Raw genomic sequence first — 15,032 nt, 5'->3', positions numbered from 1 at the left:
GGGCGGGGGGACGCTAACAGGAGACATTTTAGAGTACAGCATGCATAGTAAATAGCTGCTTTTATTCCATTTTGAAGCAACTTTATCTTCAGTGCAGTCACTCCTAAACCTACACTTTTAATTCTTTAGCTGCTTACCATTTCTGAGATCATTACTATGAGAAAACGTACACAACCAATCAGCAGAACCAATCATTGAGCGAAGGATTGATCTTTAGCAGAAGAGGGGAGAGCAAAAATAATAAAAGAGATAAGAGAGGGAGACCTAGAAGCGCTTCATAGAGCTGTGGGAGGGACATGAAAACAGTCATTTCTACCATCTTACAGAGGTGATGTGAACCCAACGTCTCTGAATAGAACAGATGCTACACACCTCTCGCTCTCTCTTTGTATCTCTCTCCAGCACAATGTATGATCTGTAGCTATGTTCACCATTTCTCTCTCACACTTGCTACTTTCTTTCTTTCTTTGCTACTATTTTTTTGCTACTTGTTTCTCTGACACAAACACACCCTTTCCTGTGTTTATCTTACTACTCCTCCATCTAACTAAGTAGTTAGAACCGATTGCTATTCGGTTTTATCTTTCTCTAACACGGTGGTAAGTATTGATGGTGGGATTTCAGAGCCCTCTGATCAAAGGTTCATCTACTGACTCCCACTCATGGGGACAGTGTGTTTGGGTTTGGGCCAGTGTGTTTGGGTTTGGGCCACTGTGGCATTATCATTGCTTACAATAAAAATGTCTAAACACAACTCATGTAGCATCTCCTTTTCATTGCTTGCTTACAAGTTTTTGAATGTAACAGAACTTTGACTCAACTAGGGTGATGAAATAAAGGATAATACTTGTCTCACATTGGCATAATTCCTAGACATTTGGGAATGCAAGACAGCTGGACATCGAGTTTTGTCCAATGCATGTAGACCTATACGTCATGAAGAGTTGTGAGTTTCCATGTATAGACATCCTTACACTGTCCTGGTAATATAGTGGTTATGGTCCACTCACCCACAGTCCCCAGTGCTATGTATCCAAGGATGACGATGACGAAGATCACACAGCAAAACAAGTCTGTGCAGCTTCTGTAGAGAGGGAAAAACACAAAGGGAAAAAGAGGTAGATACAGAGAATCTCAATTGCACACTACTTCTCAAAACCCATTGGATGAGAAAGCAAGAGGTCCCTCCCTCTGACCTTCTTCTCCAATTGGTTTTGAGAAGGAGGCAAGGGGAGAGGATGCGAAGAGTATGCAATTAAGATTCTCCTATTGAGATAGGGAGAGAGAAAGAAGAAGAAAAGGTCAATATCCTTGAGGCTTTCAACACCCTGAGAGAGAGAAACGAGAGGCGAGCGAGATGAGAGAGGGTGTAAAGAGAGAGAGAAACGAGAGGACAGAGAGATAAATACACACCAAGGCCATGCTCATTATTCTGGTAAAGATCAAACAGCTGCAGAAGGGACCATGGTGATGATGAGATTCTTTCACAACAGAAATTAAATATTAACCTCAACAATCTGCTGCTATGACTCTCTCTAGACACATCACATTCCCACACTCTCTTTCCCAGGGTTTGGCAATCAGAATGGCTCTTGTGTGTGTATACCTGTGTGTGCCAAGTGCTTACATCTTTCTATCCAACCGGGGACGGGAAAGTGTCACATATCCACAAACAGTAGTGCGTGTACACATGTGCTGAGGAAAATCAGCGACCTACAGTACCAGTCAAAAGTTGTGACACACCTACTCATTCAAGGGTTTTTCTTTTTTTTTCTTTAGCACATAGTGAAGACATGAAAACTATGAAATAACACACATGGAATCATGTAGTAACCCAGAAAGTGTGAAACAAATCAAATGATATTTTATATTTGAGAGTCTTCAAAGTAACCACCCTTTTGCCTTAATGACAGCTTTGCACACTCTTGGCATTCTCTCAACCAGCATCATGAGGTAGTCACCTGGAATAAATTTCAATAATCAGGTGTGCCATGTTAAAAGTTAATTTGTGGAATGTCTTTCCTTCTTAATGCGTTTGAGCCAATCAGTTGTGTTGTGACAAGGTAGGGGTGGTATACAGAAGAGTTTATAGTCTAGCCAGACACCTAGGTAGTTGTCCACATATTCTAGGTTAGAACCGTCCAGGATAGTGATGCTAGTCGGGTGGGCGGGTGCAGGCAGTGAACGGTTGAAAAGCATGCATTTGGTTTTACTAGCGTTTAAGAGCAGTTGGAGGCCACGGAAGGAGTGTTGTATGGCATTGAAGCTCATTTGGAGGTTAGTTAACACAGTGTCCAAAGAAGGGCCAGATGTATACAGAATGGTGTCGTCTGCGTAGAGGTGGATCAGGGAATCACCCGCAGCAAGAGCGACATCATTGATCATTGATCATTTAACCCTGTGGTACCCCCATAGAGACTGCCAGAGGTCCGGACAACAGGCCCTCCGATTTGACACACTGAATTCTGTCTGCGAAGTAGTTGGTGAACCAGGCGAGGCAGTCATTTGAGAAACCAAGGCTGAGTCTGCCGATAAGAATGTGGTGATTGACAGAGTCAATGGCCTTGGCCAGGTCGATGAAGACGGCTGCACAGTACTGTCTTTTATCGATGGCGGTTATGATGTCGTTTAGTACCTTGAGCGTGGTTGAGGTGCACCCGTGACCAGCTGGGAAACCGGATTGCACAGTGGAGAAGGTACGGTGGGATTCGAAATGGTGAGTGATCTGTTTATTAACTTGGCTTTCGAAGACTTTAGAGAGGCAGGGCAGGAAGGATATAGGTCTATAACTGTTTGGGTCTAGAGTGTCACCCCCTTTGAAGAGGGTGATGACCGCGGCAGTTTTCCAATCTTTAGGGATCTCGAACGATATGAAAGAGAGGTTGAACAGACTGGTAATAGGGGTTGCAACAATGGTGGCAGATAGTTTTAAAAAGAGAGGGTCCAGATTGTCTAGCCCAGCTGATTTGTACGGGGTTGGCCGGGGTTGGGGTAGCCAGGAGGAAAGCATGGCCAGCCGTAGAGGAATGCTTATTGAAATTTTCGATTATCATGGATTTATCGGTGGTGACCGTGTTACCTAGCCTTAGTGCTGTGGGCAGCTGGGAGGAGGTGCTCTTGTTCTCCATGAACTTTACAGTGTCCCAAAACTTTTTGTAGTTAGAGCTGCAGGATGCAAATTTCTGTTTGAAAAAGCTAGCCTTTGCTTTCCTGACTGACTGAGTATTGGTTCCTGACATCCCTGAACAGTTGCATATCGCGGGGACTATTCGATGCTATTGCAGGCCACCACAGGATGTTTTTGTGCAGGTCAAGGGCAGTCAGGTCTGGAGTGAACCAAGGGCTATATCTCTTCTTAGCTCTACATTTTTTGAAAGGGGCATGCTTATTTAAGATGGTGAGGAAATTACTTTTAAAGAACAATCAGGTATCCTCGACTGACGGGATGAGGTCAATATCCTTCCAAGATACCCGGGCCAGGTCGATTAGACAGGCCTGCTCGCAGAAGTGTTTTAGGGAGCGTTTGACAGTGATGAGGGGTGGTCGTTTGACAGCGGACCCATAGCGGATGCAGGCAATGAGGCAGTGATCACTGAGATCCTGATTGAAAATAGCAGAGGTGTATTTGGAGGGCAAGTTGGTCAGGATATCTATGAGGGTGCCCATGTTTACGGATTTAGGGTTGTACCTGGTGGGTTCCTTGATGATTTGTGTGAGATTGAGGGCCTCTAGCTTAGATTGTAGGACTGCCGGGGTGTTAAGCATATCCTAGTTTAGGTCACCTAACAGAACGAAGTCTGAAGATATGTGAATTGATTGCCCCTCATCTATGGTGTCCAGGGCACAGCTGGGAGTTGAGGGGGGTCTATAACAGGCAGCAACAGTGAGAGACTTATTTCTGGAGAGATTCATTTTTTAAATTAGAATCTCAAACTGTTTGGGCATAGACCTTGAAAGTATGACAGAACTTTGTAAGCTATCTCTGCAGTAGATTGCAACTCCTCCCCCTTTGGCACTTCTATCTTGACGGAAAATGTTGTAGTTGGGTATGGAAGTTGGGTATGAAAATTTGGTGGCCTTTCTAAGCCAAGATTCAGACACGGCAAGCACATCAGCGTTGGCAGAGTGTGCTAAATCAGTGAGTAAAACAAACTTAGGGAGGAGGTTTCTGATGTTGACATGCATCAAACCAAGGCTTTTTCGATTACAGAAGTCAACAAATGAGAGAGCCTGGAGACACGCAGGGCCTGGGTTAACCTCCACATCACCCGAGGAACAGAGGAGGAGTAGGATGAGGGCACGGCTAAAGGCTATCAAAACTGGTCGTCTAGTGCGTTGGGGACAGAGAATAAAAGGAGCAGATTTCTGGACGTGGTAGAATAGATTCAGGGCATAATGTGTAGACAGGGGTATGGTGGGGTGCAGGTACAGTGGAGGTAAGCCCAGGCACTGAGTGATGATAAGAGGTTGCATCTCTGGACGTGCAACAGCTAATCAGCTAAGACAACAACAACAGGTAAAATGGCGATGAATGGGCAGAGAGGGTCGGTTAACTACACGAAGGGCCTGAGTTCGGGGCCGACAGATAAACAAGAAAAATAAACTAAATGGAGTACCGTGATAAATGACCAGTCCAGCAGGCATCAGCTATGCAGCCAACTGATCATAGGGTTCAGTGAACAGCAATAGATGGAACAGGGAAGCTGCGGGGTAGTCGTTACTACGCTAGCACGCAGGAGACACGCCATTTAAAGTTAGCAGGCCAGGGTAAGTAGAAGAGTCTGCTCCGACGTCCGGCAATGGCCGGTTGAGGGCACAGCGGATGGAGTTACGTCTGCGGACCAGTCGTGGTGGTACTGCGGTACCACTTTAAGGCATGAAGAAGACATGAACAAGAACTTTGAAAGTTTCAAGTGCAGTTCGCAAAACAAAATCAAGTGCTATGATGAAACTGGCTCTCATGAGGACCGCCACAGGAAAGGAAGACCCAGAGTTACCTCTGCTGTAAAGGAATAGTTAATTAGAGTCACTAGTTCATTGGAATTGCAGCCCAAATAAATGCCTCAAAGAGTTCAAGTAACAGACACATCTCAACATCAACTGTTGAGAGGAGACTGCGTGAATCAGGCCTTCATGGTCCAATTGCTACAAAGAAACCACTACTAAAGGACACCAATAAGAAGAAGAGATTTGCTTGGGCCAAGAAACACGAGCAATGGACATTGCATGGAGGATGTGTGATGTTGTGGGAGTACTTTGCTGGTGACACTGTCTGTGATTTATTTAGAATTCAAGGCACACTTAACCAGCATGGCTACCACAGCATTCTGCAATGATACGCCATCCCATCTGGTTTGCACTTAGTGGGACTATCATTTGTTTTTCAACAGGACAATGACCCAACACACCTCCAGGCTGTGTAAGGACTATATGACCAAGAAGGAGAATGATAGAGTGCTGAATCAGATGATCTGGCCTCCACAATCCCCCGACCTCAATCCAATTGAAATGGTTTGGGATGAGTTGGACCGACCGCAGAGTGAAGGAAAAGCAGCCAACAATTACTCCGCATATGTGGGAACTCCTTCAAGACAGTTGGAAAAGCATTCCGGGTGAAGCTGGTTGAGAGAATGCCAAGCATGTGCAAAGCTGTCATCAAGGCAAAGGGTGGCTACTTTGAAGAATCTGAAATATATTTGTTTAACACTTTTTTGGACACTACATTATTCCATATGTGTTATTTCATAGTTGTGATGTCTTCACTATTATTCTACAATGTAGAAAATAATAAAAATAAATAAAAACCCTTGAATGAGTAGGTGTGTCCAAACATTTGACTGGTACTGTATCTAGCGTCATGTTTAATATATCTTAATCAGCTTATATTTCAATTGAATGCATAGAAATCCCTGCCTGGCTTCCCAGTTGACTACTTAGAGACCTGATTAAACAGACCATGACTGTCAGGTTGTGTGTTCAAGGAATAGAGACCAGGTTGTGATTGGCAGCACTGGGACAGGACTGTTAGAGGGTCATGTGTGCCACTGAGGTTATATTGCGGCGTCAGTGAGAGGCCTGGTGTTAAGCTGCACAGCAGGCTTTCACAAACATACAGCCCAACGCTCCCTACTGCTCCCCAGCGCTCAATAATTCAGCCTTTAGCTGAGCTCAGGCAGCACTCTCCCCTGGTCTAACAGAAATGCATAGACACACAGAACCGTACACACACACACGGTGAGCAAGAATGTGAGGAGTGGTGGGACAGGTTGAAGTTAACTCTGTCTTTCCTAATCAATCAAAATTATTGTTCCTCTCCTTCTCCATGCGAAATAAACCTTCCTGCCTCCTTGTTGATAGTAGGTCTGTCCGGACTAGTCAGTGTTTTCCTGCTCTGTTTATGCAGTTCTGTCCTTTCCAATCCTCTGTAACGACCCTGCTTGATGCTGAATCTGCTGCGCTGCACATTCTGTCCTCTCCTCTTAACTCTCATTCACCAGCTGTTGAGCAGAGTTAAACACACTGACATTAGAGCAGAAACCGTGGCTAAACTCAGGCAGGGAGAGATGGAGAAGAGAAAGTGTGTTTGTGTGAGAGAAAGAGATAGTTGTTCTAAAAACCCGGAGGACACTCAACAGGGCTGTGCTGCTTGCTGAGTCGCTGTTATGGACTCTAATTTCACAGGACAGTTTGAAAGGAAAAAACAGTCAGTGAGAATTGATGCGACCTGGGATTCAATAGCCTGATCCCCGATCTGTTCGTGCTCTTTTGCCAACTTGTAGCATTGAGTGACAAGCAGTTGGAAAGAGAACAAACAGATCTGAGATTCAATAGTCGACTGGTTTAATCTACGGCCATCTCTAAAATCACTTCATTAAACGACTCCATATCTCTCACTCAAAATAGACATTGAAGAGACGGAATTCATTTCTAGTTTCTAATTAAAACCGCTGATCCATTGATTCTGCAGGACTACTTTATATCTCTGAATCGGAACTCGGTTAATGATTCTAACTATGGCTGTGAACGGTAATGAGAAGTTGATTGATGATTCTAACTATGGCTGTGAACGGTAATGAGAAGTTAATTAATGATTCTAACTATGGCTGTGAATGGTAATGAGAAGTTAATTAATGATTCTAACTACGGCTGTGAACGGTAATGAGAAGTTAATTAATTATTCTAACTATGGCTGTGAACAGTAAATTGACAGCTGGTGAAAAATGGTTTTGAAATTATACCTGCACAAAACAAGAACAGTTCAATATTTTTGTACTGTATAACTTTAAAACAGATAAACCACTTACATATATTTCTATGACTTCAAAACACCAAACGTTCATCAAACAGGCTAGGTTTTCTGCGTTCTCTATTTGCGCTAGTCTACTGCTAGTCTACTATTTGCGCTAGTCTACTGCTAGTCTACTATTTGCGCTAGTCTACTGCTAGTCTACTATTTGCGCTAGTCTACTGCTAGTCTACTATTTGCGCTAGTCTACTGCTAGTCTACTGCTAGTCTACTATTTGCGCTAGTCTACTGCTAGTCTACCGCTAGTCTACTATTTGCGCTAGTCTACTATTTGCGCTAGTCTACTATTTGCGCTAGTCTACTATTTGCGCTAGTCTACTATTTGCGCTAGTCTACTGCTAGTCTACTGTAAATGAAAAAACGACAATAGACAAGATAAACAGACTAGCCATAACTTTGCCACTACCAACAAACTGCAAGTAGTACGTTTGCCACGGGTCTCTTTAGGACAAAAGATAAACAACAGCATTTACTGATGAAAGAGCAAGCGACTCAAGCAGGTGTTTCCAGGTGTGAGTCAGCAAGTCTCTCCTGCATATGCCTCCTACTGTGTTAGAGGTGAAAAGGGCATTGAACTGGTAAAGCTGGCAAAGCAGCACTCCAAAGCAGCACTCCAAAGCAGCACTCCAAAGCAGCACTCCAAAGCAGCACTCCAAAGCAGCACTCCAAAGCAGCAGCCTCGCTGCTTTAATATAACAACTAACTTGGTAGGTTCCCATCCACATCCAGACGGATACACCGAGTTGAGTCTGCAGCTTTGCAAAAACTCTAAAAGAGTTTGTCATCTGGGGAGGATCTCTGTATTGCTGGAACAAAGCCAGTGTGTCATCAGTAGTTCCTTTAGCTAATATGATATCAACTGAGGCCTGAAATTACTGCTGGGGTGAAAACACTGATACAGAGAAATCCTAAAATAATCTAATAGAACAAGATAAAAGCTGGATGCTCGGAAACTTACTGTGTAGCTATAAAACGTTTTGGTAATGGAATTATTTGAGTGTAATTTTTCCCACCAAAAGAGCTTCACAAGCAGCACCACACACACACACAAGCTAAATCTATAATTGCATCTCTGCAGCTCCCTGCTCTGACTAAGGGAAGCGTTCAGTAGAAGATGAGGGAGTGTTAAAATGGCAGAATTTTCTACCACGTCATTCCCCTGATCACCAATTAACAACATAGAATCCCCACAACACAACTCCTTCAGCAGAGTCCTACAACAAGACCCATCCCTCCACCCACTTTCAACACCAACACACTGCAATCCTCACAACACAACAAGCCAATCCAGACTCTTTTATTCAGCCACTCTTTTCTCCTGGATGGGTTTTGTCAGTGAGCTCTAATTAAGGATTTAAAGGGTCCTCCTCATTTCTTATTTACACATCCAACTCTGCTCCGCTCCCCGCCACCCATCTCTGTCTGGGTTAGTGGGGCTCTTCTAGCCAACTGACCTGGTTCCAGTTCCAGCCGGTTTGAACTGCAGCCACACTGATTGCAGCCAGTTACCAGAGTTTCTAATAGCCATCGATTTCCTCCCTCTTTTCTTTGACATGCTTTTATCTGTGACGCTGTCAGACAGGAGAGGGGGGGGGGGGGTGTTCTCTCCAGCTTCTGTCAGATTTAATGCTCTGTCTATGAGATTGGTAGGGAAGGGAGGGTCTGTATCGTCAATGAATGTTGGCTAGAGAATCTCAAATGTTTGGGTTTGGTTTATAATGGAATGGAGGTTTGGTTACTGCTTCTGACTGTTGTTGTGATGTAGTGGCAAATAATTGTATAACATGGATGGTATTAGAATAGATATAGAACATTTATATCTCTGTGGGTAATAGTCTGTCTGAACATTTTGAAACACTAAATCCTATTATTGAATACTGTGGAATAATAATCTTCAGTTATGTCACCAAATATTAATCTCTTATATTACCTGAAATGTAATTGGTCGACACTGGGTTAAGCACAACTGACATTTCAGAGGGTCTGTATGAGTTTAGGCTTAGCTCACAGTAAATATTAGCTTTAAAGTTAGTATTAGCTATAGCCTATAAATGTCATTTCCATGACAGTGTCATTTTCATTTCAGTCAGAGACCAGAGCAGACCATGGGTTCTGTCTCAAATCACACCCTATTCTCTGATTAGTGCACTACCTTTAAAAGGGTAAGGGACGTTGCCCTTAATTCATTTACATTTTCTATTCTATATCAAAATCAGACTACTGTCAATATAGCAAAGGGACTAGCCTGCCAGCAGGGCAGTTCCATGGTGACTACAGCTCTCTTGTGAATGTGTCTTTAACATTGATGTGTAGTATTAAAAGTTTTGTCGTACATCACCAAAGCCTTAAAGCATGTGTACTACAGTACATCACCAGTGGGACAGCCATTTGGCAGCACACTCTCCTTCATAATCACTCCTAGCTATTGGGTGTGTTCGAGTAGTAAGACTAACGAAGCTGACTGTAGACGAAAGTCAATGAGTGAAGTCTGTGACAGCCAAAAGTCAGAGACGGTTGTGGTTTTCAAACAGCAAGGCTCAGATCTGCATGGCAGTGTTACTTTATAAATGTTTAAATAAAAATGTTCAATACTCCCATATCATACACTCACTGAATACATAACGTGTGTGCAAATAATTGGTTGGAGAGAGGTCTCAAATATAACTTTTGTTTATAGCCCCTGTAGCTTTAGAATTTTGCCAAAGTTGGTTCCTGTTTCAGTCATGTCTTTGATCACGTTCGCGTGGTTCAACAAAAACCACCCTAATGAGTGGTTGACAAATAGCGCCTCCCACAATGCAGGTGATGGCTGCATGGTGCAGTTACTGAGAAGCAACAACAGCGACTTCATCAAAAACTGCATGACCTTTGATCACATGTTTAGTCCATGCAGTCGACATTGTAGGCGCAAGTCGGAACATTTGTATCCCCATAATGCAACACACTTTTGAAAGTTGATGAACAACGATGGTCACCGACTAGACAAAATGTATCTGCTGGAACGTGCCCATTGGCAGCAGTGTATTGAAGAGGTAGCCTTGCAAGCCGCCTGATTTTGCAAGGCTACATGAATGTTCGCTGGCTGGATCAGGCGGCTTGCGAGGCTAGTGAAGAGGCACTGAATCTATATGAAAACACTCACCGTCTGGAAATGGGATTACACATTCAAATCTTAATTTTACCCTGCTTCTCACAGCAGGAAAATAATCCTGCAGCAACAGGAAAAGTGAATAATATGTGGATTATAATTCATGGACATTTTTACAGGGGTTGATACATTTTTCGTTAGAGCAAGTCAAGTCTGAAATTGTCAAGTTGAAATTACTAACTTTTTAAACCTTGAATACACTACAATTTGCATTATCTGTTGTGCAGGAAAATTCTCTGTGACAACAGAGTGATCAAATTAAGATAATAGATCTGTAGCAACAAGCCCTCAGTCACAGCAATGAAACAATCAACACGCACAGTTAAACTGTGATAATGCAAAAGCAAAGTGAAACATTACCTGTTGCAGATTGGTCCTCTAAATGTTGGGTCAAACTTCCGTGGTTCTCCTGAAGAAGAGACATTTCCACATTAGTCAAAGTGATGAAGTGATGCGAAGAATAACGATACAAAACATGATTAAGCAGGTGTCAGCTAAGCTAACTCAATGGCCGAACAGCAAGTCCCAAAGCATGAATAGGTCCATAGACAAGGAGTGTAGAAACTCTGTAGGGGAGTGTATTGGTCTTTGAAAAATAAATTATAATAAGATTGAGAAGTTCAGGACCAGAGTTTGAATTGATTGATTGAATTTGACAATTTTTAAATACATACATACATACATACATACATACATACATACATACATACATACATACATAAGGGAGCTCCAGCCGGTGACGCCTCCACATACAATTTAAGAAAATCATCAAAGATAACACAATGAAGCTTAAAAGCTTATTTCCATTATGGTCCTTTTGGAGGAGGAAGGGGGGATGCAGCAAGGTATTCTGCTAATAAATTCTGCATGGGTCTCCGCCGGTATAGTTCCACTTGGTAGGAGATATGGTGTGTGGAGAGTAGTGTGTGCGAGCAACAGGTGAACCGCTTAAGAATCCGTCACTTAAAAAAATAAAAAAAATTGCCTAAAATTACATACCAAGTTCCAACTGCCTGTAGTTCAGGTCCTGAAGCAAGGATATGCATATTCTTGGTACTATTTGAAAGGAAACACTTTGACGTTTGTGGAAATGTGAAAGGAATGTAGAATAATAACACAATAGATCTGGTAAAAGATAATACAAAGCAAAAAAACAACCGTTCTTTAGTATTTTTTTTGTACCATCATCTTTGAAATGTAAGTGAAAGGCCATAATGTATTATTCCAGCCCAGGAGCAATTTAGATTTTGGCCACTAGATTGCAGCAGTGTATGTGCAAAGTTTTAGACTGATCCAATGAACTATTGCATTTGTATCAAGACTGCCCAAATGTGCCTAATTTGTTTATTGATAACGTTTCATGTTCAAAATTGTGCACTCTCCTCAAACAATAGCATGGTATTCTTTCACTGTAATAGCTACTGTATATTGGACTGTGCAGTTAGATTAACAAGAATTTCAGCTTTTGGCCAATATCAGATATGTCTATGTCCTAGGAAATGTTCTTGCTACTTACAACCTCATGCTAAATCGCATTAGCCTACGTTAGCTCAACAGTCCTGTGGATGGGACACCAATCCCAAAGAAGTTATTAAGAGATTGAAGCAGAGAAAGAGTTTGTGATTCTGGGCAAAAAATTACTTCACTGTGGGTTGTTGAAGGTGACTTTTCTGAGTTTCTGTATTCACATTTTCACTCGGGTGAATGAACTATTTTATTCTCCTCTCTGGTTTCTGTCATCTTGTCTGAATAATGCAGTTGGATTTTGCAGAGTCAGTTTTTTCCCCCTCCTTATTTTACCAGGTAAGTTGACTGAGAACACATTCTCATTTCTGGCAACAACCGGTGGACTAGTTACAGGAAATGAATGAGCCATTTGGAAGCTGGGGATGATTAGGTGGCCATGATGGTATGAGGGCCATATTGGCAATTTAGCCATGACACCAGGGTTAACACCCCTACGATAAGTGCCATGGGATCTTTAGTGACCACAGAGAGCCAGGACACCCGTTTAACATCCCATCCAAAAGCCAGCACATTAGACAGGGAAATGTCCCCAATCACTGCAATGGAATATTTTTTATGAGAGCAGAGGAAAGTGTGCATCCTACTGACCCTCCAACACCACTTCCAGCAGCATCTGGTCTCCCATCTAGGGACTGACCAGGACCAACCCTGCTTAGCTTCAGAGGCGGGGGGGGGGGGGGGGGGATAATTGTGTTGAATGAGCAAAGCATTAAAAAAATATTCCGTTGATTGGCAGGCCACATTTTGTAGAAAGAGCACCTTAATTCAAGGTGCCTTTAAAATAACTACTGCCATGCAGTACCTAAACTACAGTATACATACTTACTGCTGTCCAGCTATCATCAAACTACTCCCCCGGATAACCAGCATCTCCAACCCCAACCCTGACCCAAGATGGAGTAGGTAACTGAATAATCCACATTTCTCAAGATTAAGTGAAAGCTTGTGTAAACTACAGTACAGTAACTCAATAACTGTCCCAGTTTGTGCATCGTCCCTCCAGTCTGCTAAGCAGAGGGAACAGAAATAGGCCAGACAGTGTTACTCTAATTTCTTATTTATCACTCTTTCATAAACAGTTAAATCCATAAGGGTATCAAAAGAGAAAAGGCCACTGTGGAGAGTGTGGGAGTTGATTATCAGGTTTTCCTGGCAAGGATCCTAGATCTCTTTGTACGTCACTGTGATCTTTTCAGAATAGGAGTAGGATCAAGAGATATTCCTGACGTGACCTCGACAGACATTCATATTCACAAAAAAAACAACACTCTTTCTCTGTCCGTCTCTCCTCCTATCCATCTTAAAGCCACTCTCCCTATTTTCCTTTCTTATCCATCTCAGCCAGTCTCAATACCTCAGGCTTACCTTGGAGTGGCTGTCAGCACCAGAAATTGATTTTTCTAGCCTAGACAGCTGACCCCCTGACCAAACTGCTTCGTGGTGGGGGTGGGGGGGGGGGGGGGGCTGCGCATGAGTCTGTGTGTGCACTTGCATATATATATATATATATATATATATATATGTGTGTGCGTGCTTATTCATTTGTATGTGTCTGAGCGCATGTGTGAGTATTCGTGCATGTGTGTAGAGAAAGAGCAGCAATATTGTGTTTCCCCCAGTCAGGCAAGACTACAGCGAAGAAGCACGGTGACTATTGATCGGATGTGCAGGTCCAAACCCCGCCAAGTGCCTGCTGGCTTGGCCCACAGACCCGTATCATCCTTGGATTGATCTTTGTATGTGGCTGGGGAGAGAGCCTATACAGATTGAAAAGAGTTGTAGCAGAAGCACCGCAACAAGATCTCCATTTCCATAATACAGTACCTTCAGAAAGTATTCACACTGCTTGACGTTGTCCACATCTTGCGGTGTTACTGTCTGAATTTAAAATGGCCTACACACAATACCATTATGTCAAAGTGAAATTATGTTTTTTGTAATTATAAAAAATGTAAACATTTTAAGCTGAAATGTAAGTGAGTCAATAAGTAGTCAACCCCTTTGTTATGGCAAGTCTAAATAAGTTCAGGTGTAAACAAGTCACATAATAAGCTGCATGGACTCACTCTGTGCAATAGTGTTTTAAATTATTTTTGAATGACTACCTCATGTCTGTACCCCACGCATACAGATAATTGTAAGGTCCCTCAGTCGAGCAGTGAATTTCAAACACAGATTCAACCACAAAGACCAGGGATGTTTTAAAATGCTTCGCAAAAAAGGGCACCTATTGGTAGATTGGAAAACATTTAAAAAGCAGACACTGAATATACCTTTGAGAATTGTGAAGTTATTAATTACACTTTGGATGGTGTATTAATACACCCAGTCACTACAAAGATACAGGCGTCCTTCTTAACTAATTTGCCAGAGAGGAAGGAAACCACTCAGGGATTTCACCATGAGGCCAATGGTGACTTTAAAACAGTTAGAGTTTAATGGCTGTGATAGGAGAAAACTGAGGATGGATCAACAACATTGTAGTTACTCCACAATACTCACCTATTTGACAGAGTGAAAAGAAGGAAGCCAGTACAGATAACAAATATTCCAAAACATGCATCCTGTTTGCAACAAGGCACTAAAGTAATACTGCAAAACATGTGGCAAAGCAATTAACTTTTTGTCCTGATTACGAAGTGTTATGTTTGGTGCAAATCCAATACAACCCATTACTGAGTACCACTCTCCATATTTTAAATCATAGTGGTGGCTGCATCATGTTATGGGTATGCTTGTAATCGTTAAGGACTGGATAATTTCTCAGGATAAACAAAGAAACGTAATGGAGTTAAGCACAGGCAAAATCTGGTTCAGTCTGCTTTCCACTAGACACCAAGAGATGTAGGTTATTGTCCTGCTGAAAGGACAAGGCCAAATGTACAGTTGATTACCAAGAAGACAGTGAATGTGCCTGAGTGGTCAAGTTACAGTTTTGACTTAAATCTGCTTGAAAATCTATGGCAAGACCTGAAAATCGTTTCTAGCAATGATCAACAACCAATTTAAGAGCTTGAAAAAAATGCTAAAAGAATAATGGGCAAATGTTGC

At 42.5% G+C, this 15,032-nt stretch overlaps 1 protein-coding gene across 1 annotated transcript in view; it reads right to left on the bottom strand.

The window, feature by feature from the left end:
- LOC109872068 (choline transporter-like protein 5-A) overlaps positions 1 to 15,032 on the bottom strand; it is a 54,145-nt gene that overhangs the window by 11,733 nt on the left and 27,380 nt on the right. Inside the window, exons 2-3 of the mRNA XM_020463169.2 lie at positions 10,815 to 10,863; positions 1,011 to 1,084 (exon numbers count right to left, since the gene is read on the bottom strand). Coding sequence (XP_020318758.2) covers positions 1,011 to 1,084; positions 10,815 to 10,863 — 123 coding nt within the window. The remainder of the gene's footprint in view (positions 1 to 1,010; positions 1,085 to 10,814; positions 10,864 to 15,032) is intronic.

The sequence above is a fragment of the Oncorhynchus kisutch genome, linkage group LG27, assembly GCF_002021735.2.
Source record: "Oncorhynchus kisutch isolate 150728-3 linkage group LG27, Okis_V2, whole genome shotgun sequence".
Lineage (NCBI taxonomy): Eukaryota > Metazoa > Chordata > Actinopteri > Salmoniformes > Salmonidae > Oncorhynchus > Oncorhynchus kisutch.
The sequence above is the reverse complement of the archived record's forward strand: the minus strand, read 5'-3'. Positions and strand labels throughout refer to the sequence as shown.